Raw genomic sequence first — 26,775 nt, 5'->3', positions numbered from 1 at the left:
CGACATCTACGTCTGTTACAAAACGCCGATCTCTGTGTGTCATCAGGTTTTTCAACTACAGCAAGAGAAAAAGAAGCTGCAGGAGGACTTTTCCTCTCTGCTGCAGGACAGAGAGACGCTGGAGAGGAGGTGTGCCACCATCCAGAGGGAGCAGACCCAGCTGGGACCACGTCTGGAGGAGACAAAGTGGGAGGTGAGTGAGTCAGACAGTGGAGAGCTGTTTGAGTCTGGCAGGGGATCTTCTGCTTTCTAATAAAAACATAAAAAATGCCCCCAAAAGAAAGGTGTTAAGCCAGAGGTGTCAGTTTGTAGGCTTAAATTAACCTCATAAGCTCATAGGCTTGAAAGTATTTGAGGGTTACCTTTAAGTAGCATGCAAATCCAAAAAGTCAGTTTTTAATCTGCCAGTTTTGGGTTTTGAGTTTGTTCTGTTCTGTCCAGCGTTTCCTCTTCTCTGTCTCTAACTCGCGTCCTCTCGTCCCCTCAGGTGTGTCAGAAGTCAGGAGAGATCTCCCTCCTGAAGCAGCAGCTGAAGGAGATGCAGTCAGAGCTCAGCCAGAAGGCCGGAGACATTGTGGTGCTGAAGGCCCAGCTGAGAGAAGCCCGGTCCGAGCTGCAAGCCAGCCAGGTTCGGTCCCAGGAGGCCCAGGCGGCCCTGCGGACGCGATCTCTGGAGCTGGAGGTCTGCGAGAACGAACTGCAGAGGCGCAAGAGCGAAGCCGAGCTGCTCCGGGAGAAACTGGGCCGTTTGGATGACGAGTCGGCCCGCCTCCGCGACACTCTGTCCAATCACAGCGGGAATGCAACCATGAAGGGGCAGTGCATGAGCCTCTCCCTCCAACAGGGGAGAGGAGTGACAGGAAGGGGCGGTCCCAGTCCCTGTGTGTACCGCGATGGAGAGGAGACTCATCTGGTGTGGGGAGGAGAGAGCGATGAAGCCAAGGCGCAGAGGCAGAACGCAGAAACAGTGTTGGGACTCAGACAACAGGTACATGTTCTTTGGTGGTGTGGTGCTTGAACAGGGACTGATGAAAATACATTTACGCACCAGAGTCCTTAACTTCAACACCCGTCAATACATCACACTGGAAAAGGGGCGAAAATTAGTGTCTGTTCGACTACTGCAGAGTCATCTGACCCGGGAATAAATGCATAGAACCCTTTTCCAATGAAGACAAAAGCCAGACGTTAGTGGGTGTTAATGTGTTTATGGTCCAGTGTGAATAGGTATAATATTTACTATGTTCAAGTAAAGGAACTTTATACATACACCATAAGTTTCTAACATTTCCTATCTGTCCTTTTCCAGATGGACAGGCTGAAGGCTGAACTCATGTATGAGAGGAGGACGAGTGAGGAGCATCTTTCGCGGTTTGAGGATGAGCGGAGGGTGTGGCAGGAGGAGAAGGAGAAGGTAATCTTTCAATACATGGGTGTCATACATGCAACAGATTTGTAAGTTTATTCTGATTGTTTCTACCGCCTTACTTACTCACCGTACCTATCTCCACTCAGGTGATCCGCTACCAGAAGCAGCTGCAGCAGAACTACATCCAGATGTACCGTCGGAACCGGGACCTTGAGCGAGTGATGAGGGAGCTGAGTCTGGAGCTGGAGAACAGGGACATGGAGGACTACGAGGTCCACAGTGGCAGCAACGACATCCACTTTGAGGAAATCACTGCCACTGAGATCTAACGAAATACTCACACACACTTACAGTAATCTGTGCACAGAAACATGGAAACACGACTCACAACAAGCTCGGAGGATGTAAACCAAACTCCAGGCCGAATACTGCACTATCTTCAACATGGCTTTACCTGGACCACTGAGCGAGCACTCACCACTCACTGTTAAAAGGGAGGTCTCCCAAAGGTGCATTCTTACTAACAGACATATACTCCAATAAATCCTTATAAGGCATCTTTCCTGGCGCTTTTAATGGGTTTTATTCCACTACGAAGCCAGCACAAAGACTTCTTCTTTCCTTCTGTGGGAGCATAAGCAGTGAAAGAGTGTTTCTTTCTCAGACCACATTCGAATCAGGGTATCGAAAATTGACGGGAACTTGAAGCAAAAAATGTTACTACATGCACAGCAGTCTGTTCACACATGTCTGGGTAGCACACGAGGTTAAACACCACAGCAGTCCCATCAACATCACCTTTACTGGCTGTTAGTGATGACCTCATCAGCCGTCCAAACAACAACCGCCGCATTCATCCTCAAAGGAACCGCTAAAGGGAAAAAACACCAAATTTTACAACATCTGCTGTTAGTATTTTATGGTGTTCAGAGGATCAGCACTTCACGTCATCTTACAAATCATAAAAGGAGCCGCGTGTGTGTTTGAAAAAGAATGTATTGTGACTGTTAGCACTCCAGAGAAATGCAGTATCGATGGTCGTCACCGGCAACAAAACAATCTGCTCACCAGTGGAAAAGCGGTGTGATTTTGCACAACTTTCCTGCTCTCTTTTGTTCCAGATTCTTGTGAAGCCAACCACCAAACTCAAACAAACCACTTTTGACTTTTTGTTTCATGGTTTGCTTACATGTGGACATCCTATTCTGTCATTTCCCCAAACCGCAGAGGACACAGAAACCAAACGTTGGAAGGAAACGCTTTATTTGAACGAGACCACCAACAGTCCTGCTGTTGCGTTCAAACTCATCTAGACAATGCAGCGAGCTCTAACATAAACATTTACATTTTTCAGATTATGTAGCACTAGTAAGCAGACTGTAGCATGGGAGATATCACCAGGATGCTGCTGATTCTCCTCTTTTTCTGTCTTTTTCTGCCTTTGTCTCTATCTCTGCTCTTCTCTATCTCAGCTATTTTTATAAGTGAGAAGCACCTCAGCAGTCGGTGTCAGGAAACTGAAAATGGAGCATATTCTATCAGTGTGGTTGTGACATCACAGAGAGATTCAAGCCGCTGTTTGAACTGTCGGCATGCTTATTCAGAGATTCTGTTTATTCCCCTTCATTCCCGTTAGTGCTCTTTATTTAGCGTTTGGCAGCCCAAAGCCAAACAACACACTTTTAAAGTCTTCCTAGTCTCCCCTGGACTATAACCTTCACTGACTGCTATACAGGTAACGAGACTAGCATGTCTGCATGTCTTTGTTATATCAGATTTCAGAAGAATCCTGTTCAGATAGCGGCGAGATGAGAGTTTGCAGATGCTCCAGCACTGAATGTCCTCCAGGCAGGTCGGTCGGCCATTAAAGCCCTAAATATAAACCAGTGAGGAGCATGTTGACATTTGAAGCTCTGTTTTCTCACAGTATATGCAGGGCTGTGTATAACACTGAGCATGGCGGGTCAGTCGTGGGCTGAGAGAACTTTTATTTTACAAAGAGTCTATATCAAGGAATAATAGTTAAAAGGAAATCTATATAATGGAGGAGATGTTGTATATTTTTTTATATATAGCACCTGAAGATATTTTGTTGTAGTACTGGTATAAGTGTGGGTTTAATATACAAAGTATAAAGACTTCTATATATATATATCTATCTATCACATACCTATATTTCAAATGATGGATCAGTTCTAAATGGAGGCGGCAGCATAGAAAGAGTGCACCTAATACTGTAACGCATGAAACTATGTTTACATTATATAATCTGTGTGACACAAACATACACTCTAATGACCAAACTTTGCAGCTGATAAAACCGTTTCATTGATCTGTTGTCTCTCCATTTTTGATTGATCTTTCATTTGATCGTCAGTATCATAATATCACACCGGTTCATGTCTTCGTCGTCGGGTTTTTCGTGCACGTCATTCGTTTATAAATGCATGAGGCGGGTCATTTTCGAGGGACAAAGAAAGTGTTTTGTTTCCTGTACTTGGGAATTCAGTCGAACCCCTTTCAGAAAATTCGGTCAGTGTAATTGATCGGCCTCTAATTTGCATGACGTTACCACATTCGCTGTGGTTTGAGAGGTTTCGTAGGATATTAAAAGTCTGCACTGTGCATAAATTGTTAGCACAAAGCCATGGGAAGGGACTCTGAACGGAAAAACTTGGGTTTGTCAATTGTCGACTGTTACTTACTCACCACAGATGCAGCACAGGTACAGATTAGCAGCAAGCCCTCACTGAAAAGTGCCGTGTGCATCCCAGAAATCCTCATATCTCAGTTTTCTTCATAACCGTTTTCTGTGTAAATATGTAAAACACTAAATAGTATAACAGAGTGACATTGTCTTTTATTTAGACAAAATATCTATTTCAGATGTAGCCACTGTGACTAGACCAAAGCAACGTAACACATTTCTTTTTTGTGGCATTTTTCTCATCCTTTTGTGTGCATTTCTTTTATGTTTACTTACGTTGTGTCTTCAGTAATTCATAAAGTATATGTAGTTGTCCATGTATATTTTTATGTGTACATTTCTTGTACAAATGACTGTGTTTTTAATTAAAGAACAAGTTGTCACACCTTAAATTGACTGTTGATTTAACCATTCCTGGAAATGTATATAACATTTTATTCTGAAACTCCTATCCCAGTCCAGCACAAAGTCAATTCAAAGCTGTTGTTGAACCATTTGGAGTACAGGCATAGTTTGGGCTCGTTTGAAAGGTAATAAGCTGTCAGAAGCTCTGTAAGTGCTATTGGCATTAATTTATAGGAGAATGAGAGTAACGTACAAACATTATAGTTCTTTATTTCCTTATTTATACTAACTTTATGCATACAAAATAGTCAAAAACAAGTGCTTCAGCAGAAAAACAGCCAATTCAAAGAGCAAAACACATAAAACTACATAGACTTGCATCATTTCCAAGTTTAGTTTATTAGTGGATTTGAATCTCATTGGCTACAAGATGCATCAGTCATCCAGAGGCTGGCGTGTAAATAGCTCAGCAGTGAGGAGAAATAAGAGAGTTTCTCACTTGTCTACACAATCACTCACTGGCTGTTGTAGGCTCTAGGGGGAGCATAAAACGTCATATCAAATAAGCTCTCAGTCAAATGGCTGCCATCTCAAGATCTGCGGTGTACAGGTGTAATGGGGTCTGCTGTGAAATATGGGGAGTCTTTTTACAGATTAAAAAAAGCATGAAAAAGCATCCTGATTGGCCATTTAATCACTTGGGAATAAAACAAGACAGTTTTTGTTGAGTTGCACCACTGAGACACCAGGACACTTAATTGGTGAGCTATCAAAACTTCTCAAATATCTGAATACTTTGAAATAACTCAAAGGCAAAGACACTCGGTTTCATTTATACATTTAATTGCATGACTGGATTGAAACATTTTACCTTGAGCTTTTCTAGCACTTATAAAACCAACCTCTATGCAACATTTATCAGTGTTTTCCTGCAAGTAAGGCACTATGCACACTATATTTCAGTTACCTTGAGGCCCATATCTCCTCTACCCTACTTTGATTTAAACTGTGCCACCGGCCGTCATGTCCTGCATTTCTCATTGACATGTTTTTCCAACTCCTCCACATGTCTGCATAAGCTCAGTCCACAGCATGGTGTAATTAAGCCTCTAAAGTGGCGGATTGCTCCAGAGCAAGAGCACTTCTGCCAGAAAAATACAGCACAAAAATACTGAGCAGCAATTTGTAATAATCTCCCCAGACATCCACTAAACCCAAACTATCAGTTTTGACATAATACAGGGGTTTAATCTGGGTATAAATCTATAAATCTCATAACGCAGGCTGGGGTAATCTCCCTCTGGCAGGCCTGCAGGGCTGCTGGACTGAGATGCTCCAACTGAAAAGTGCAGACCACTGGCTCCACTATCAGACGGTGCTAAGAGGTCACGCAAAGTTGCCACGTGTAAAACAGTGGCACAATTTCAACCAAGGATCTTATCATAAAACACATACTTTTTGTCCAGTCAATGTGCAAGTTTGCAATTAGTAAAATGTTTGCTAAAGAATGCTATAAAAGTTGTACATTTTCAACATTTAAAATCTTAAAATTCGTCGTAGCAAAAGTGATTTAAAACAATCTTTATCCTGATAAATGAGCTACTGTATCAGCCTTAAACCTGCTTCAACACATTCACCTCCCTCCCTTTACTGTCATAACTCTGCTTTTCACAGGACAAATGCTTTTGTGCATCCATTCTTCACCACCGTGACCAGAGATCTACCTGTCCCATATTTCTTCCTCTGGAGTGAATCCTGTAGTTTATTCACTCCCAGAGGAGTTTTGGTGTCCTTCATGCCTGAGCTGCTGTCTTGCTGTGAGGCACACAGAGGTTAGTCAGCAGGTCTCCTGGGGCTGGTGGGGGTGGTATGGACCTTGGGGACCTTGACCACAAAAACCATTGGGTCTTTGGCCTTGTTGCTGAATGCACGGCGAATGACATCCACCGCGTGCTGGTGTGTGACTCCCTGCAGACTCTCGCCATCCACAGACAGCAGCTCATACCCTGCCTGCAAATGCAAACACAGATGAGAGTAGAACATTTAAAGGAGACATACTATCATTTTCAGGTTCATGATTTAATTTTGGGTTACTATTAGAATAGGATTACATGCTTTAGTGCTAAATAAACACATCAGGTTCTTCTCATACTGTCCAGTGCTGCAGCTCTGTATTCCCCCTCTGTTTTAGCTCCTCACTCTTTAAGGCCCCCCTCCCAAATACCCAGTATCCTCTGATTGGTCAGCTCATACACGCCTGAGCCAGAACCACTAACAACAACAGAGGAGCTTTTCTAAATAAATTTTCAGCCGCTAGGCATTAATTATGCATGTGTGACTCCGACATGTGGTGCGAGGTCACAAAGCCAGGGAATTAAAGGTGAGACTACCGACGAGGCATTTGAGGAGCAGTGTTTTCTGTGGAAAAGAGGAGCTTCAATTGGTGTGGACTTTTATTTGCACACGAACCTATATAACACACTGAAGGGAAGGGAAAAAATGAGAAGGCATAATAGGTCTCTTTTAAAAACTTTATGTAAACAGAACAAGACTGATTATTACTCATATTTCATGATTGCACATATCTTTGTATATTTTCCTCCCACTCTGAATTTATTCTTCTGTAGCAATCTGTGTCCCTCCAGAGCAACGTTATAGACAGTTTCCATTAATCAGCAGTGGTTGTGTCCCTTAGCGAGAACCTGATTTATGCCACACAGAATTGGAGCTCTCTTGTTCTTTTAATATATTCACACTGAGGGCCGTCACTAGTGCACATTTAATGTTTCCCTTTCAGCACAAGGTTGTTGAAAAGAGAACATACATTGAGACAACCACACACACACACACCCACTCGCTCACTTGGGAGCGTTCGCTCAGTGTTTCCTGCAGGATGCAGGAGAGTGTGGCAAAACTTCGGAGCCCCGAGGAGAGGAACCTTCCCTGATGTCATCAGCGTTTGCCAAGGATGCACCTGTCTCATGTGTTCAACCTCACTGAAGGTTAGCAACACATAACACAGACACGCAAGGCCGCTGGCCATTGTTGTATCTCCACCCATCACATCTTTTTCCCTTTCCCTTTTCCTTTTCAGTCATTAGACACAAATAGCTTCATTTTCTCATTATTCTTTACCAGGCCATGTTATCTATTATGGGCCAAACATATTCAGGTAGTAAAGGAGATTTGATCTGTGCTGCCCTGTGTTCGTCCCGGTTTTTCTTGCAGCTCATCACACAGTCTAATGTTCACCAACAACCTTTCGTGAGAACAGTATCAAAAGATTTAGATCCATTTAACCAAAGCGGAGATTAAAGGTGCTTTTTCATTTTAGAAAAGTAATTTATTTGAATTAAATAGATCACAACCTAATCTGCCCCACATCCTCTTTGCGGTCATTTCTGGAGCGCATTTATGAGGTTTCCTGTTTTCTAGCCAATGGGTGCCATGATACAAAAATAACACAGTAAGACTGTAAAAATTACTGCAGGCTGCATGGAGAGATCCGTGGATCATTGATAATGTGGTTCAACAAGCTATTACTAAAAATTCAAAAGATTATTTAGCTGAGGAAGGGAGAAATGTTGCTCTGTGTATTATTTATCAGAGGTAAAATCTCAATAATCAACAATAATTGCTGCAAACACAGTTTCATTGTGTTCTTTGTATACAATGACTATGCTAATATGCTGATATATTATATATATATATATATATAACATTTACCATGTTCATCAGCTGAGTTTAGCTTGTTGGCATGCAAACATTTGCTAATAAGCACTAAACACAAAGTGGATCTATAACTGAGGGTGATCAGGAATTTTGCAGGTATTTGGTTAAAAATCAAAGAACGTGACCTGATGATGATGCTAGAGGAGAAGTTATTATAATATGAATGTGACAAATTTCATGCAAATTCACCCAAAATATATTTTACTCAAAGCTCCAAAAAAGAACTGCAGGTAGCACTAGATTTATCCTGTTAAGAACTAGCCTCTATTTTGTGTCTCTCCTCGATAAGTAACAGAGTCTATCTCTGCAACTACAAGGTCTATTCGAATAATCAAGGTATCATAATAAAGGGAGCACTTTGAATATTTGTTCAGATGTGCAAGTATAAGTATATGTGTCACTGGGTCGTTGGCACACAGCATAAATGAAATATATATTTTTTTTTAATTACAATTTTAGAATGATTATCCTATGATGCAGCTGCAGCTCCAAATTTGCCGTGGTCCAAAATGTGAGGAACATTTTGGCACCATCAGTGCCATTTAAAATTTCTCAGGTACCAAACTATATATTTTACTTATATGTCACCATAGGCCCAATTGGTCAGGGGCTTACCAATGTTATCATTAGGATTCATCCTCTGGGGACCATGTAAAGTCGTAGACTGATCGACCAACAAGTATTTGCTAAAAAAGTCAGCCAGAATCAGGGTCCAGTTACTCTGGATAATTTACATAACAACACAGTTTCAAAAGTTTTCAGAAGGACTATTTCTTCAGTAGAGAAAACAATTAGTTCCAATGAAAGCTGGACACTCAAAACTTACTTCTACACACGCCTATACATTTAACAGGCAGGTCCATTCAACTGTCACGTCTTATTTACAACCCCCTCTGACACATCCAGCTAAATCCAGGCACATGACACCCTCATCTCCAGATTTCCGCCGATGAAAGCAGGTGGCTAATGAACAGGAAAGTACACACAAAGCGACATTCTTCACTGATTGCATGTTATCACAAGTGTGTGTCGAAGGAAACAGGATGCATGTTAACACTGAGCACAACTGCTCTCGTTTCCCTCTGCAGAATATAGGGAGATAGCACTGAGCCAGGGAGATGATATGGGTGAGCTAACATGCCTAATATGTGGTGTGAGGAGGAGACAAACAGATAGCATTGCTAGCAAGTAGCCTTATACTGTGTCTGAGGCTACTAACCAGAAGCTTCTCTGCTCCATGTTAGCAGCATATGGCTCTAAGGATTACAGTGTTAGTATGCTGTAGTATCTCCACCATTTTGGTCCAGACTGAAATGTCGCTACAGTTATATGATTACCGTGAAATTTGGTACAGCCATTCATGGAATCCTACCAACTTTGGTGATCCCGTCTGGCTGGAAACTCAAGATCATGTGATCATGTGATCCCGCAAATCCATCTTGCCAGGCTTCAAACTAAGCACTCTTGACTGAACACACAGTGGTTCAACCAACCAAATATATTTTATTGAACAGCGGGGAGGGCTTTTCTTGTGAAGATGTTGGCACTGTTGTCTCGACTGGCTCTGCTAAGTTCGATTATCCAACTGGCTCCGCTGGCAGGGCTCTTCTACTGCTGACCTGATTGGTAAAGTTTGCGTGGGTCTTAAGTTTTATTTGTCCAGTACTTTTGGTTTGGGACTAAATTAAAGCCACAGCAGCATTTCTGTTTATTGCCAATCAGCAAATGTTAGCATGTGACCTCACAAAAATAAGATGCAATAACGATTTTACTACTAAAATCAGCATGTTACCACTGCAGTTATGAAGCTCTTAGTACCACTGTGCCGAGGTACAGCCTCATCGTCTTGCTAGAATCGCTGTTAACTTGTTTCAATCTGTCTCTCTCTGCAGGGTTCTGGATTTTACACGTCCTAACATCCTGCTTTATTCCCATCTCTGCCATATCTGACACTTTTGCTGCTCCAGATTTTTTTCCATTTATGTCTTCTCTTGCTTCATGTTTTTTTCTGCACGTTCTGTGTTTGTAGGCATGTGTGAGTACAGGTACTATAAGAGGGAAGCTCTTTGAATTTGAAAGACTGTGCAGATACTGGATCCCCTCTATGTCTGACACTAATGAGACGCTAGACCTGGGTAATGGGTGTCAATTGATAGCTTGCTGTTAGGAAACACAAGCAAATTAACCCCCTATTATTGGTTGAGTACATATTGTTTCAGACTTAACACACTATCTTAAATTCTGATGCAAATGTTTGATCACTATCTCCTTGACTCACCAGTGTCGAGAATGAGTGTGTGTCATGTGTGTTTAAGTGAACCAGGCTAAGATCCTGGATGACTGTTAAGTTACTGTGCAGTCAATATATTACCAATACATTAACAGACCAGCACCTGTGTAGCTCATCAATAATGGAGGAAGTGGGCTACTTGAGATGACTCACTACTCATCTGCTCTCCACTCCTCGTTGCACACCTTGAACCTCTCTTATAGGACCAACAACTCATAACCAAAGGACGGATGATCCGACTGACAGGTACTTAAAATACGCTCCAACCAGGACGGACATCTGATGCGCTTTAAAATCAGTGTGTTGCTTGTATCACTTTTTAATTTTTTAAGCATATTGCCATTTAATTGACACCATTGTTTGTAATATACTGAGGTGTTTCTCCCTGTCTCACCTTCAGAGCCTCGTTCGTAGATGCAGCTCCTCCTGGAAAGATTCTCTCAATCTTTATCATGGGCTGAACTCTGGACTCCATACCTCCAGAGATACTGATACCTGTAAACACACAGGGCAATTATACAAATAACAAACTAATGGATTGGTTGACAGTGCCTGATTCCTTTACATACTCTCTTTGGTCTTTCTATGGTATCATTAAAGCATTTAACACTTCCACATCCCTTTCTGTTTTGTAGTAAGTGATGCCCTGACCTCTACTGGTGATGTAACAGACATGGGAAAACAGCTCTGCATTAGTAACTTCTTCACAGATAAAGAATAATAACATTTCTTTATTTCAAATTCCTGAAAATACGTTCATGCGTTTTTGTGTTGCACTCACCCAGTGACTGCTTGGCCTTGGAGATGGTCAAAGTGTGTATTTCATACTCTTCGGGCTGCAGAGTCGCTCTTCTTCTCACACCATGACCATTTTGTGAATGTCCGTTTAGCTGCTGACTGCTCCCTCTGCCTGTGGATGGGCTCTTGTCTCTCTGGGGCTCAAACACATCAGCTAGAGGGGTTCTCCCCTGTCGCTGGGAGGGAACACGTACGCTGACTTCTGTATAGCCCTCCTGCCTGCTCAGTCTGCCGTCTATGCTGTCAGGACTCGCCTCCCTCCTCGCTCCCCCACGGCCGTTCCTCACAGGCGACCTCCCTCGTTCAGGAGCCACGTCTCCTCTGTCAGACACCGACAACAAGGAGACCTCGTCATATGGCGATGATCTGTCCCCTCTCCTTTTTGGGGAGCGACTGGGTTGGCGCCCACGTTGGGTGCTGTGTGGGGATTCTGAGAGGAGCGAGCTGTGGGTGGGTGAGGGGCTCAGGGAGCGGGAGCGCAGAGTGGAGGTAGTGGAGGAGATGTAGCTGTCCACAGGTACATCCAGCAGAGGGGTGAAGGCACGGGATGGAGGCACGTGGCCTGACTGGTGGCCGGACAAACGTAATCTCTCCAACTCCTCAATCAGCTCACGCTCCCTCAGTGTGTCCTGGACCGGCTGGAGGTGGAACCCACCCCTGTAGTCTGGACATGCACAAAGACAAGAAGTTCAGCTTTAAGTTTCTCTCAGATGTGGAACATCTGTAGTACTTCTGCATCTAAAAACAATGATTAAAGCAGCCAGTTGGCATGAGTTCAAAGACTTATCCACTGATTAGGCATCGGACTGCTATATCAATGCTGGACTCACAATGGACAGTTTAAAAATGATGCACCAGAGATATTATCTATTTTATTTACCACATTTCTTTCTATTATATCAACAACCAGATGCCTGGATTAACCACAATGTGACAGTCGACAGTTCAAGTCGGATATTGTCTAGTCTATAAAGTGTAAAAGTAAAAATGTAAAAAAAGCAGCAGATCCTCACATTTAGGACGCTGGAACCAGCAAATGCTTGAAAAAGTAGAAGTGCATACCTTCACATCAAGATCCATGAATTATTCCCTGAGAAATTAACAAATGCTCCGACTCGCAATGTTAAAGAATCCTGGATCCGTCCCTTTATCTGGATCCATGCTGTCTATTCTGGGACGAGACCCATCCCCCATTCAAGTTTAAGTGAAAACATCATCTCCTTGATGGAGGTAATAACTAAAACGAAGGATGGACTATCAAACTAGTTGGTGTCTCATTTTCTTTCAAATCACTAATCAATAATCTGACTACCATTGCAGCTCTAAATGTAGCCTTGAGCTGGTTGCCTCAGGCAGAGATGAGGAGCTACAGAGGACCGGTAAAGTCGCTACTACAACCCCAACTGATGCTGACCTTAGGTGACATCACTTGAGTCAATTTATCAGACTTCCCTCTGGAGCCAAGGAAGTCTTCATACAACATGTGCAGCAGAACCTTAAACAGACACTGATGTGTAAAACCAGTGGAGTTCCCCTTTAGATTATTAGATACTGAGGATTAAACAGGCTCTATTTGTTGTATTTAACTTGTAGCATTGACATCGCAATTGCAATTTTCTGCATATACATAATAATACATTTACTTCCTCAACTGGTCATTTCACTATAAAAAGTAAACACGATTCTCCAGGATGTCCTTCAAATGGCAAATAGTGGGTGATTGTTTCACACTACACTGCCTGAATGACAAAACATGGAATGGATTTGGACATTTAAATGTTGGTATGAAAGAACAGAGCATAAAAAGCCTAAATTATCAGAGGTAAAATCAGCATGAATGACTCTAAAATGATGACAAACTGATAAAATAAGCACTTTTCTGACAACTAAAGGCTCTTTGAGATGATCAGCTTATAATTAGAATGTCTTTGCAAAAGAACCTTTTAGCGAGGCAGAGGATATCAGAAGTGTAACTAGTCCCTCTTATGATACACAATTTCTTACCCCAACAGGACCAGCTGTATTATTTGGTGAGGTTTTGGATCTCTTCCTTCCAAAACAACCTGAGATGCCCTGTCAGCTCCCTTCTGCTGTCATAATGCTGACCCTGTGACCCCTGACCTGTGACTTCAGAAAGTGAGACGGCTGCAGTCGATCTAAAGTGAGACTGTATTGATTGTGTTTCAGTGACTCTTGAATGAGGAAAAAGGATAAAAGCATCTTTGTATTGTTGAAGTGTCACACCGGCCAACCAGGCACGTCTCAGTCCTTTCTGTTGGCCACAGAGATGTAACACAAGCCTCTGCCTCAGCGCAGGCACAGGAAACCTGAGATATTTTGTGCATGGTGATATGTGTGTGTATGCGTGTGTGTGCCTGTGTGTGTGTATGACACTACAGTTATGAGATGAGGCAGGAAAGAAGTGAGTTGAGAGAGGAAAAGTAAGGGGAGGGGAGGAGGGGAGGGGAGGGGAAGGAGACAAAAGGTGAGAGGTTTAAGCCCCTCGTGTATCTCATTTTCCTCGGGGATTAGAGAAAGGTCAGCAGACAGGGAGCAAAGAGGTGAGGTCTAGAAAGAGAAAGGGTGAGAGGAAGATGGACGATGTACCTGGGACTGGGGTGATGAGGTGACGTCGAGGGGTTCCACTGCGAGGGGAGCGCAGAGCCGGAGAACGCACTGAGAACAAATAAACAGCTAAAGATGCATCACTGATTTTCCATACACTTCTTCGCTCTGTGTAGCCTCACCTGTTCTTTCTAACTTCTATATTTCTTACTGTTTTGTTTCTTTTGTGCAAACAGGACTCTTTCTATTTATGTCAAGCCGTATAAATAGAAAATGTTCCCCTGCTTACAAGAGCGACTCTTGAGAACATCGTACGCCTCCAGCTCGAAGGGCATGACCATGCTGTCAAACCGACCCAGCTCAGTCGTAGGTATCAGCATTCTGTAGAGGATATGATCAGTCAGTGGGCACATTTACTCATTTACACATTAACACATAACACACATGTATACAGATAAAAACATTAGTATATCACACTCACCTTATTTCTCTGAGAAGGAGCAGTTTCTCCGGCCGGTCCAAGATGGCCAGAAGGGGACGAACTAAATCTTCAATCACATTGTCGGACAGAAACTGAGGGAAAGATTAGATTGGTGCACAAATCAGAGGAGGTCTCCATTTTTTTGTTATCTGACTTTTAAAGGGAAACTCATGTTTAGTCTTCACATCACAAGGATTACTACTCAGCCAGTAAAGACAGTTATATAATGTGTTTTGTGGATCTAGAGGTTTAGAGAAGTTTTTCAGAGTTTGAAAAATTAACCATGTTATACTGATGTATTCAGAGTTGTCTATCATGGAGACGTATAGGCAGATAGAAATGGTGCCAGGCTGCCAGCCTGACTGACTCTTCAGTCAGTCTTCATTTTCCCAGGAGATTTTGTGCTCAGTGGCAGACAAAATAGCATACGGAAAGTGAGGTTTATAGGAAACCAAGTGTTTTTTCCAAAGACCTAAAGAGCAAAGCCAAAATGTGCTATGTGCTGTGCTTCTTTGCGGTTGGCTGCCTCAAACACATGTAAAGTACATCGTCTTCAGATATGTTGCATGTACATTAAATTTTCAGCTTTCCAAGGACACCCCTACACTCTGTGTTTTCAGTCGTTGGTGTTTAATTACTGTATTAACAGGTAAGTCATAGTGCTGTAAGCAGACTCGATATCATCTGCAGAGGAGGCAAAGAGCCGGCCAAGGAGCTGATCCCCTGAAATTGGCCGACAGAGACAAGGGGATCAAATGATAGCTGATATCTGATCCTAATCATAAATGACAGGCCGAATCCGTCTTTTGTCACAACTGCTGCCAGACACACCTATCACTAAAGGACACGGCGACACAGGGAACAATACTGCTCACTTAAGCTCATAAGTACTCCGGCTGGTTTTCATTCAGTGGGAGGAAAAAACACACACAGGAGAGTGGCACCGAGGTGTGAGAGATGGTAATTTCAGATCAGGAACTCACCCGCTGACAGTGTCTCATCACAGCAGCCACCTCGTCGTGGATGAGCAGTCTCTTTGCCATGTCCTCCACATGCTGCAGCGTCTCGGGTCGGGGCAGTGGGCTGCTGTCTTTAACCCCAGCACGGGATTCCCTCGGGGAGGTCAAGAGCTGGAAGGGACGACCTCGCTCCTTATCTAAGAAATTAAAGTGACAACTAAAAATAAACAAGATGCAAACAAGAAAATCTGCAGCTGCATCAGATACTTTCACTCATTTTCAGTGGAAATCCACCATTTCAAGATGTTTTCTTGCATTAATCACCTTATTATTACTTTCATCATATTGGTCACTGTTTTCATGTTTTATTAATCTATCCTAAAATCAGTCACATGCCAAGAGTCAATGGATGCTATGCTAAATTATTTGCCTCAATAGTTATTTTTGAATCATGCCGTCACAGGGCCATGAGTTTTGGAAAATAGTGTAGTTAGTTTGTCATGCACATTCAAGTCAACATCCCACTGGATAAGACATAAACTGAATGAAAACATTTGGGCAAAATTAGGCTCTTAAATCCACATAGAATTAAGAAATAAAACACGAAATGGACTTTGTATGTGTCACACCTACAGCACATAACAAACAAAGTATTTTCTCTATATGGAGACCAGTAAATCTGCCTGTTGCTGTAGATTATCATAAGCACCTTAATGAAGCTGAGATCTTTGACTTAAAACTTTGCTTAATATGCATCATAGTATATGAATGTTACGCTGTGCCTGTTTGGAAAAATAAAAGAAATGAATTATTCAGTTTGTTACAGGTGCTCCTTGGATAGGGACACATATAGACATAAGAAAACCACAAGAAAACTCCACGGTGCTCTCTCATGTTTCAGCATCAAGCCTTCGAAACATGTCAGTTTGTTGTCAAGATTGACATTACAATAAAGGCATTTTAATAGTTTAAAAGAGAGTGCCTTGGAGTTTTCTTGTGTGTTTTACATCTCACATCTATTTGGAGGATATTTGGAGGTTCCCATCCCGTATCACCACTGATGGCCAAAACTGATGTAAGCTCAGGAACTCCAAGAAATTAGCCAATTTCTCTTTAGGAACCCCACAGTGCCAGAATATAATCTCAAACAGGACACTATTTTGCTTAGCCTGGTTCCAGATCTCATAATCACAGCCCATAACCCCTCGACTTGTTCAAGTGAAAGGAAAAGGGAATTCAGTCGAAAGTTTAGTCTATATTTTTCTTTTGGGATTTCAGGATGCTAAACATGAGCCGGGGGAGGAAAAAAAACTGTTGTGTGACCGTGCCCTCACCTTTGTCTGGATGGTGAGACGGTGACTTGGAGCGACTCTTCTCTTTGCGGTCTTTCTTAAACAACAGGTTGACAAAGGTTTTAGATCGCTGCAGGCTCGTTTTACCCGCCGCCGAGCGCTTCTCCTTCTGTAGCTTCTTCTTCTTTTGTCTGTCCTCTAAAGGTGGAAAAAAAGAAGACAAAGTAGTATCCAGTCCCTCTGAATCAGTCAATGCAGATACATTTTCTGTCTTACTTTTACCCCATAAATTATGATAAATTAAAGATGTCAAAAGTATCAATACTTATTTGATATCTCATTTATATGTTTAAAAAGATACACACACTTGATAGTATGTTTAAACAGATTTTCAAGCAAAGTGTGCACAGATATTATTACAAAACCAATTTTGTGCACCCAGGACTTTTTTTCCTAGTATCGAGTATCGTTTTTATACATGTTTTGTATCACATTTTTAAATTCTTGTAACTTGACAACCTTAAAAACAACCACAAACAAGTTATTCAACTTAACAAACTAAATGTAAGTGATCAAGAGCAGGAAGTTACATGTCATCTTCACTGCAGTTACATCTTGTTCACACTAAAATCTTCCATAAGTGCTGTTGAACCAAAGCAAGAAGAGGACATTCTGCATCTCTGTGTATGGTGTTAAAAACATAATTCGTTCGGCTGCTCCGTGCTTAACTGTTAGCCAATAACAGAAGGTGATACACACTTTGCGCTATGAGTACAGACTGTTCATTTCTCTTCCAGTCAGCCTCCCTGTTCACCGCAGTAAATCTGCCACTGTAGAAAGTAACACAGTAATACTGATGAATTGCAGCTACACCAACCTGAACACACTCCCATCTATTGAAGACACTACAGCGAAAGTGCTCCAGCTTACATAACAAATGTCCAATCAGCCCCTGGGCTCTGCCCCAAGCCCCCGTCAGGCCCTGGAGGTATGAATGAGCAGGATGAATTGAAAAGGAAGGGCTAATAACTCAATAGCCCCTCCAAGGCTTGGATGGATATTTCTCCATATGCTGGCTCTTATTCATTTCTCACTGAGGTACAACAAGTGAGAGTAAAGGGCAGCGATTAATCACGAGTCTGCGTTAACTCTGTGCTCCTGGACGAATTCTGTCTGGAGCTTAAATCAGCCATGTGGAGCCGGGATGTTCTTGTTTACTCCCTGGACTGACAGAGGGATGAGGGGTCGTTAAACTGACTGATGCCCAGCAGGGAGATCTCTGGAGGGTCTGAGAGTGGATCTAATTACAAAGTGAACGCAGGTACTGTCAGGAAAATCAGCTAAAGATGTGGCGCTGATTGTGGCTGCAATTCTCACCGGGCCATGATTGTGGAAAGGTCTGTTTCTCAACTGAGATGGATGATAGTGCCACTATAATCAACAACCACAATACAGAGTGCAGCCTGTAAGGAACTGGTTTCTATATTGTGGTGTTCCTCTGACTTTTCATCATCAGGTAAAAATGTGTCCAATACTTTGATTTATGACCAAATACCTGGGTTAGGGTTAGAATTAATGACACCATCAGCCTCATCTGCATTTTAAGTTTAGTGCTTTGATAAAACACTGATGTTTAAATTGTACAGAAATGACAACTAGTATCAGAACCAACAGATCCACAGAGGATGCCATATCCACTGCCATCCACTCATCAGTCCAGCCAACTTATTGGTCTCCCTCCAATAATTTATAAAAAAATAATATTACACGTTAGTCTATAAAGCACCTTCACATCCTCAGTTTCACTCTCTTTACCATCCCTTGAGTCTGTATGTCTCACCTGACACAGTGATGTGGCTCTGGGAGCGTCTGATTGGCTTCCGTGGTCTGCTCAGGGCCATCAGCGCCGCAGTCTTTGGTGAGTGTTTCGCCACTTCCTGGTCCCCTGCTGACAGCATGCTTGTCCGTCCCCGGCCTCCTTCCCCAGTTCCTCCCATCTCCCTTGGTCCTTCCCCTTTCCCATGTATGACCGTGTCCTTCAGCAGCACAGTGGAACCTACAGTCCTGCTGGTTTCTGTGGAGACCAGCCTATCGGGGTACGACCCATTAGGTGAGGGATGGTCTGGGTAGTTTGGAGGGTGGGGGTCAGTCTGCATGGCGGTGTCAGCAGTTCGCTCGGCGCTGCTTGGACGTCGGGAGCGGTCCTCTGTGGAGATGGCGACGTCTACCATATCGGAGCCAAAGACAGGAGGGAAAAGGACCTGGGAGAGACCACTGAGGGAGCTGAGGGGGGTGCTGGAGGACAATGAGGAAGCAGAGGAGTTGGAGTCTGACCCCTGGTAGTGAGGTGCTGCGCCCCCATTGGCCACTGAAGAAGACAGTCCATAATTAGAATGCACAGAAGTGTAATATCTTGTAAAACTACTACATCTGAGCACAACACACACAAAAGCTGTTATGTTACACAGTGAAGCTTCATTTCCTTACAGTGTGCTTTGTTTGGGTCTTAGCCTGTCTGCCCTCATGTCCTGTTAATCCTCTAAACTTTCAAGAGACAGAACATGGACCAGCAGCTCTGCAGACTCTTTTTTTTCTAATAAACTCCAAAATGACTCTGCATCTTGACCCAGATGTCAGGTTGTGCCAGACGACTGAGCTGCCTTTGAGTTCACTGAATTAATCTCTGGCTGTGTTCAGAAGTACTCGTATCAAACCAAAGAATTTGAATGACAGGGCTTTAGTATAAGCAGGCTGCATGTGACCAATGTTCCACTTTTATTTTATAAGATTTCAGAGTAGAATCCAACACAGAGACGAGAATGAAAAAATCACTAAGTCACATCTTCAATATTTTGTTCTGCAATATTTCATTTAATGCAGGTCAATTCTATGCCACTGTTTAAATCATCCTCTCTTTTAAAACTAATTTTAAACACCATCAACAAAATCATATTTTGTGATCAACAACATACATTTGTCGAGCCAGCCGTATTCTGCCACCATCTCCTTGTATGCAGGGTATCTCCCAGCTTCCTGTTGAAGTGCAAAAACACAAAATATTCAGCAAGATCGTAAATTAAAAAATAAACTACAAATTGCACACACCTCTACACTTATAAATAAGAATCTCTATGTTTCCTTGACAGACAGAGGTGAATGTCTGTTTCAGATTTCATGCCAATCCATCCCCTAATTGTTGGAACATTATATGGAAAACGCAAATGTGAAGTCATGGTTGTGCAATAGAGGAAAAATCATCTTCTGGGCACCGCTAAAGATGATTTTCCTTATTTTTTTAAACCTATGTTGACTAATGGGTACAGAAAGTTTTGGAATTGGTCCCATCGCTTGTTTTTTCCACTGACTTGCTCAGATTGTGATTCTAAGTGTCTGACAACATAGTTATTTTGGTTAAAGAGTCAAATCCTTTTTATTTAACCAGAAACAGCCAATATGCTGCTCTCGCCAAATCCACCAGACTCCATTTACCAAAACAGTAATTTTAGCATTGTAAAACACACTTCTTTCAGACTCGACAGAAACTAAATACAACTCAGCAAAACCTTCTTGTCTCATCCACTGTCCCAACAAAAAACAACTCTGCTTTGGTTAAATATAAACACTATTTATGCGGGTAGATATGTAAATAGTCTGTGCTACATGCTGCTATTTAGTCATCTACACACTAAACTATCTAAACATAGGGATCAGATTAAAAAATGGCAGAATTCCCCTTTAACCTTCATACAAAATTTAATGGCAATCCATCCATCAAATTTCCATCCAGAAGACGGGACAAGCAATCATTTCTCAAAGTCAAAGTCAGACCTACAGGGTGCACTCTTTTAGAAATCCACAATTCTGCACAGCAACAAAGCCTTAACCTGTTGACTTCATTTAGACTTCTATTGTTTAATATTCATGTTAGTTCATGTAGTCTTTGTCGCATATGTTACATCAATGTCAGTTGCTTTGTTAGTTTTTTCAAGTCTATTTTAAGGGATTGTCTCAATAACAAGGAGCTTAAGGTCAAAGAGAAAACACTCGAGGTTACATCTACAACTTTCCACCTTGGACGCCCAGGTGTGAGACAGCTTACAAACTTAAATTAACCCCGGTTCAACTCTGACCCCTAAATGTGTGTCTAATACAGCACAGGGGGAAGACATAAATTTAGGCTTTCTGTTGATTATAACCCGATCCCTGGCTGCCTTTGAATAATGAACGTCGTCCCTGGCTGTTTTTCACACGTGGAACCTGAGATCAGAGGAGTAAAATGAGCACGCAGCAATGTTAGCGAGCTAAGACAGCGCACATACACACATTCAGACACACTGCGCAACACACATATGCCCATTCATACACACAGACATACACACAATTCATTTATCTGAAAATGACACAGGTTAAGTGGCGCGGCCCTGCACACATGCATGCATACGTGGACACACATGAGGAACTCGAGGGCTGTCAGCCAGCTGTCTGCTCTGCTGTGCTCCCCTCCTGAGAAGAGCTGGTGTTGTTTAACACGCTGTAACAATTATTATTGTGTCACAGCACTTAAAGCACACAATCAACTGTTATGTTTAAACCGAAGCAAATGATTAACACTGCTATGATGAGGACACGTTTCTGAAATCAGACTTAAACCTGCACAAACAGAATTTTTGAGCTGTAAACACTACACTGACATACTATTATCACCATATAAAGTTGATGTGGATAATGTGCTGCTTATTTACACATCCAGCAAACATTGAGCTACATCACCTTTCATATGGAGCTTTAATGAACAGGTCCAATATTTACTCTCCTTTCAGCTCTGTTTTGTTCTCCATCAACTTCTGAACTCCCAGAAATTATAGCGACAGGCGACCAAAAGAAACGCACTGTTACTTTGAGTAAAAGGACAGATTTCTCTGGCTCTGAACATATGAGGTAATGTAAGAACAAAACTCAACCAAATATACATCAAAGGTCTAGTCATTTTAAGTCACTTTAATGCAGAAATGTTGCATATTATATCTTTTAATGTGACCTCAAGTTGATCTGTTCCTCACCCTGATGGTCAACATGACATGGGTGTGGCTCTTCAGGACCTCGACTGCGTTGCTATGGGTGATGTCGTCAAAGCTGACACCGTTGGCTGCGAGGATTTGATCGCCCATTTTGATGCCGTGCTGTTCTGCAAGACCGCCAGGATCCAACCTGAAGAGAAAATGTATGACAGCACACAAACCGGAGATAAAACCATCTATTACATCTGTACCTTTCCTAAATGAAAGGGTAAACTGTGGGCACTCACAGTATAGGGTTATCACTGCCTTCTTATATCAAGTAATCACTTTCATTTCATCTTCTACTCTGAATTTATTTATATGTTATATGTTATTTAAAATTCTTTAGATGTCGAGTGTTGTGTTAAATTATGTTTGTCTTATTCACAGTACAAGCTCATTACAGCAGTTTCTTATTAACTTCTGCTGTAATGGCAATGAACTCGGCACAGTTTAACTGCCACAGCCTTCCCAATAAAGCCTGTTTGCTTTGATCTAATGTGAACATTACAATTTTAATGACAGAAAAATGTATTGTCTGTGGGGAGATGCTGTTCTCATTTGCCCAAGGACACTTCAACAGTGCACCATCCCAAATAAATGTGATTATCTGAAGCTGATGGCCTCTCTAGGTGTAAAACAAAAAGCATCAGCCTAACGTTCATACTTAGAGACATAAATCCCCAGTCCGAACTCTTTGCCTCCTCTGATGTTGAAGCCCAGACAGTAGTCGTCCGAGGTGGTGAAGAGATGAACGATCCGGCGGAGAGCGCTGTCTGAGCTGGCCTCTGACGGCGTGCGACCGCTCTCCTCCACCACCATCCGCCGGTGAATCAGATCCACCCTACACATACATGAAAACATTCACATACACTGCTTTCTGTCTCACCGCTGAGCTCAGGCCTGTCAGTATCCGTGAATCAAACAGCCATAAAGGTCAACGCGGTAATCCATCCACTGCTGCCACATGAAACCAAGATACAGTATATCCCAAAAGACAGATAACCAGTGTGAGGGACAGTCAAGTCTTCACAAAACAAGAGTCATGCAAAGGTCAGTGGGTAAAAACAAGGTTGTAGTCCATATTTACAATCAGAATATACAGTTACAGTTTGGTAAAGCTGTTAAATAAACTACAAAGTGTAAATATTTAATTGTAGATTAGATGTAGGATCACTTTTGGCAGCCTGAACTCAGCAGCACCTCTGAGCGTTTCTGACTCACCATGTGGTCTTCTCCTTGGAGTAGCGGATGCCGGGGATCTTGCCCACCCGCCTCACCACCATCCTCAGCCTGTTGTTTCCTGTCAGGACCTTCACAGCGCTGCTCATGGTGATGCTCTCCAGGCTGACCCCGTTCACCTCCACCAGCTTATCGCCCACAGTCAGCCCAGCCTGCGCTGCAGACACAGGTGGAACTCAGCATGACACACGAGAGTAAATGTCACATAGAAACAGAGGACCACATGGCCAGATGCAAGCACGCTGAAAAATAAGCTCGCTACGAATGTGAGAAACACATTGGCACACACTTCCTCCTAACCTGCAGAGCTGTCGTCCTCCACCTTGCTGACAAATATGCCGAGTCCGTGTTCAGAGCCCCCGCGGACGCTGAAACCCAGACGTCCATCTGGGCTCTTATCTACTGTCACTGTGTGAATGTCTTCACAGTCATCCCCTCCTGCAAACACACAAAACCACAAAACACACTGACATGTAACCCCTGTAAAGGTCTGCACTGACTGTCATGCAATTAACTATTGACAAGGACTGTGGCAGTCAGAAAATACAATTAGAAAATTCAAAACTGAATGAAATTTTGCAGAATTATAAATTCACATGTGTTTTGGCTGTGTCCTAAAATAGTACAGTTTTGGGCCAATGTTTCTATGACTATTGTCAAAATTCTGGGCTATGACTAAGTCATGTTTACTTTTGTAATATTACAGGAGATACTGTATTAAGAGATGACAGATATTTGCTGAAAGTCTTGTTTGCAGCTTGCAAAAAGACCATAATGAAGAGACGCTACAAGGATGAACAATCAATGCATGATGAACTGTGAATGAAATATATGATGTGGAAAAGGGAACTCATAGGATAAGAGTTCAGAACGAATGACAGAGAGAAATGGGACAAATCAACAAGACAAGAGAAGGAATACGCCACAGGAGTAGACAGGTTTGTTTTTGTTTTCTCCTCTTGTATGTATTTGATTTAAAGTGTTATAAAAAAAAAAGAAAGATCAATATTTCTTTCATATCTCTGCAAATAGTCAAACAGAAATATGAATTATTCATTTTTCCTTCCTTCAACTGGCTTTTGAAGGCTTTCGACCTAGAGGCCAAGATATTCATGTAGGCCTGTGTGGCATCAACTCAGGCTGCAGCTGACGATTTTTTACACTTTCTGTGAACCTTAGAATTATTTTCTCGATTAGCTGATGAATATCTTTGTCTATAAAATGTCTTGAAAATGTCCATCACAAGTTATCAGAGCCAAAACTGACTTCTTAAATTGCTGGTTTTGTTTTATCAACAGTGGAAAAAACCCAAATATTCAGTTTATTATCACAGGAGAAGAAGAAAACCAGCAGAAAATTACATTTTAGGAACTAGAACCACAACATTTTTTGTATCTTTGCTTTTAAAAAAAATTTGAGACAAGTAATTGACTGTCAAGAATGTTGCCGATTAATTTTCTGCCATAATATACTGCCTTTCTCTAAACTCTAATCCACACTTGGATTTATGACCGACCAAGCGACTGTCCTCAATGAGCCTCTGCTGCCAGTGGCACAGCATGTGTTACCATGGCAACAGAGGACTGTTACCACAACCTGAACTCACCATCAACAGGTGCGTTGATGAGGATGACCCTGCCCATCGGTGAGGAGGACCTGCGTCTGTGGCCGTGCTGTTTCTTCAGCATGTAGCGCGTGGTGCTGTGGGAACCCCCGGCCTGGCCTCCGTTGGTGAAGTGGGGGTGCCCTCCTCCATTTGTCATCTCCCTCCAGCCAGAGGGGCGAGAGGAGCGAGCCATGCTACGTGTCTGGAGATTCTTCCCTCAGTCATCCAGACAGGAGGAGGATATCTGGGGTCTGCTGTCAGGATGGATGAGGTGCAGCAGAACGAGGTGGGAGACGAGTGACGAGAGGAACTGGAGTTTTTTTGCACCTGCTGGTCCAAAGTGGATGATAAAATACAGGAGTTGGTCCCCACTGGAGCAGGAAACTTACAAAGCTGTAGGTAACATCCCTGATCTTCATTTAAACCAGTGTCAGACCATAAATAAAGCTTAGTTGAAGAATCCAAGAGAAAAACACAAAGTTCATAGCTGCATGAACAAACTATTCACTCCTCTAACAATGATGGCAAAAAGTAGAGCTCCATGACTGAAGTGTTGACTCTGGAATCCAAATGTTCTTTGTAGTGTTGTATATTCAGCTTGTTTCCTTGCAGCCTCTGAATGCATCCCCATGTTTCCCCCTGCCTCAGCTGAGAGGCTGCAGGCCAGTCTGCAGGGAAGTCAGCGGTGCATGGTGATTCCCCTCGGGTCATGTTTAATTAAATGGATAGCTGTTGTGAAAAGAATATGCTGTGATGAGTAATGTGGGCTCAGAAGTTACAGATGGGATGATAAAACTGTCTTTGACACAGTTATGACCTGTAACCACAGATATTGGATAGAATAAGATAAAATAGAACCTAAAATGTCCTACTGTCATTGAACTTCACGTTTTCCTATCAATGAGCACCATGGACAGCGACTAACAGATAGTATCCATAAAGGAATGAGTAGTTTACACACTTTATTATCATCTATTCACTCATTTCAATTTTTTAAAAAAACTTCTGGACTTCTCGTGACATTGTCCCGAGCGGTGTCGCTGAACTTTAACGCGTCTTATTTAAGTCTAAACGTGCTCCTGTTGTCACCTTGAACTGTTAAAACGCCTGCGAAACACTTACAACAACCTGACATCGTCTTTAAAGTGAAGTGAACAAAGTGTGACAGGGTTACCTGCTGTGTCCATGTTGTTTTCGTGCCGGATGAGCTCGGGCAGACGCGCAGTGGTCCGCCGCGCTGACGCATCATCGGACACATCCGGAGTATTAGCGCCACCTCATTTGTTCTCCAGGTGACCATTATTGTCTTAGGAGGTGTAAGCTCTTTACATAAGCCCCTGCAGCTGTGCAGTCATTAGCTCTGCACTACTGATGATTAAGTACACTAATTGCACTAACATCAGAGTAAAGTCTTCCTTCAAGTCACTTTCAGTCTGTCCTCGGGTAAACTTTCTTATAAATGACTTAATTAAGCACTTATTTTTCAGTAAAACTGCAGAGAGGTGTTGGTGGGAGAACTGGGCTGTGGACCTGCCTGGCTGCCGTCACCATGCCTTTGAGATGGGTAAACAACCCCACCTGGTGGTCAGTAGTGTTACAGGCTGTCACATGTCTGCAGATCCCAATCTGCAGATCTGAAAGTCAATATACTGCAACTACAGGAACAGGAAACCTTGACCTTGAACTTATCTGTGGATGTGGTTGATTAGTGTAAATATAGTTAGCAAAAGGACTTTATTTCCTCAAAATGATTAAAGTGTCTAGCTGTTAAAGTATAAGTCATCACGCAGGAATCATAGAGGCTGTTTGAGTTAAAGGTCCACTGTGGAGTTGTGAACTGATTATCAATTATAAACAAAATACAACCTCCTTCATCTGCGTAGTCTTATTAGAATTAGCCAGAAAATGTCAAGTTTTCCAGTAGACAGAAATCGCTGTTGGATAGACAGGATACACCATGATCAGATTTTTATTGAATATGTTGGATAAACTCCCAACATAACGTTTTTTTGTTTACAAGAAAAATCTGCAGGGCCCCTTTAAACATCATCATTTTCATGTTTTTCAGGCACTTTCTCTGCCTTTTTTCTTCTTTCTAAGAATCATGAAAAAAAACAATAAAAAATGTTTACTTCACAACACATTTCACTAGGGGATATATCCCTACAATATAATTATCAACAATAATCAATAATGTCTATTAAAATGGAAGGAATGCAAAGGGAAATAAAAATTATTCCCCCATATCTTTCCAGAACTTTGTGAAACATAATTATTCACATTCATAATTGTGTTTTTGTTGTATGTAAGTCATATTCCTAATTCCTCATCC

General features: G+C 42.3%; 2 protein-coding genes across 3 annotated transcripts in view; one reads left to right on the top strand and one right to left on the bottom strand.

Annotated features, from left to right (window-relative positions):
- Positions 1 to 4,468, top strand: part of LOC311271052 (leucine zipper putative tumor suppressor 2 homolog) — a 50,675-nt gene extending 46,207 nt beyond the window's left edge. For both annotated transcript variants that reach the window (XM_084376424.1, XM_084376425.1), the window contains 4 exons: positions 47 to 193; positions 488 to 988; positions 1,310 to 1,414; positions 1,516 to 4,468. In XM_084376424.1, coding sequence (XP_084232550.1) covers positions 47 to 193; positions 488 to 988; positions 1,310 to 1,414; positions 1,516 to 1,698 — 936 coding nt within the window. In that variant the 3' untranslated portion in view covers positions 1,699 to 4,468. The remainder of the gene's footprint in view (positions 1 to 46; positions 194 to 487; positions 989 to 1,309; positions 1,415 to 1,515) is intronic.
- A 774-nt stretch (positions 4,469 to 5,242) lies between these two features.
- pdzd7a (PDZ domain containing 7a) lies at positions 5,243 to 25,051 on the bottom strand. The gene is made up of 15 exons (XM_084375153.1): positions 24,444 to 25,051; positions 23,138 to 23,275; positions 22,820 to 22,994; positions 22,263 to 22,439; positions 21,599 to 21,746; positions 19,511 to 19,571; positions 18,379 to 18,906; positions 16,581 to 16,736; positions 15,271 to 15,443; positions 14,288 to 14,379; positions 14,096 to 14,187; positions 13,849 to 13,917; positions 11,225 to 11,905; positions 10,838 to 10,938; positions 5,243 to 6,431 (listed from the first exon to the last, which is right to left on the bottom strand). Exons 1-15 carry the CDS (start codon positions 24,634 to 24,636, stop codon positions 6,255 to 6,257), a joined length of 2,961 nt encoding a protein of 986 aa, XP_084231279.1. The 5' UTR covers positions 24,637 to 25,051; the 3' UTR covers positions 5,243 to 6,254.
- Positions 25,052 to 26,775: the final 1,724 nt, after the last annotated feature.

The sequence above is a fragment of the Pagrus pagrus genome (assembly GCF_965226575.1).
Source record: "Pagrus pagrus genome assembly, chromosome: 15".
NCBI lineage: Eukaryota > Metazoa > Chordata > Actinopteri > Spariformes > Sparidae > Pagrus > Pagrus pagrus.
This window is presented reverse-complemented; position numbering and strand designations above follow the sequence as displayed.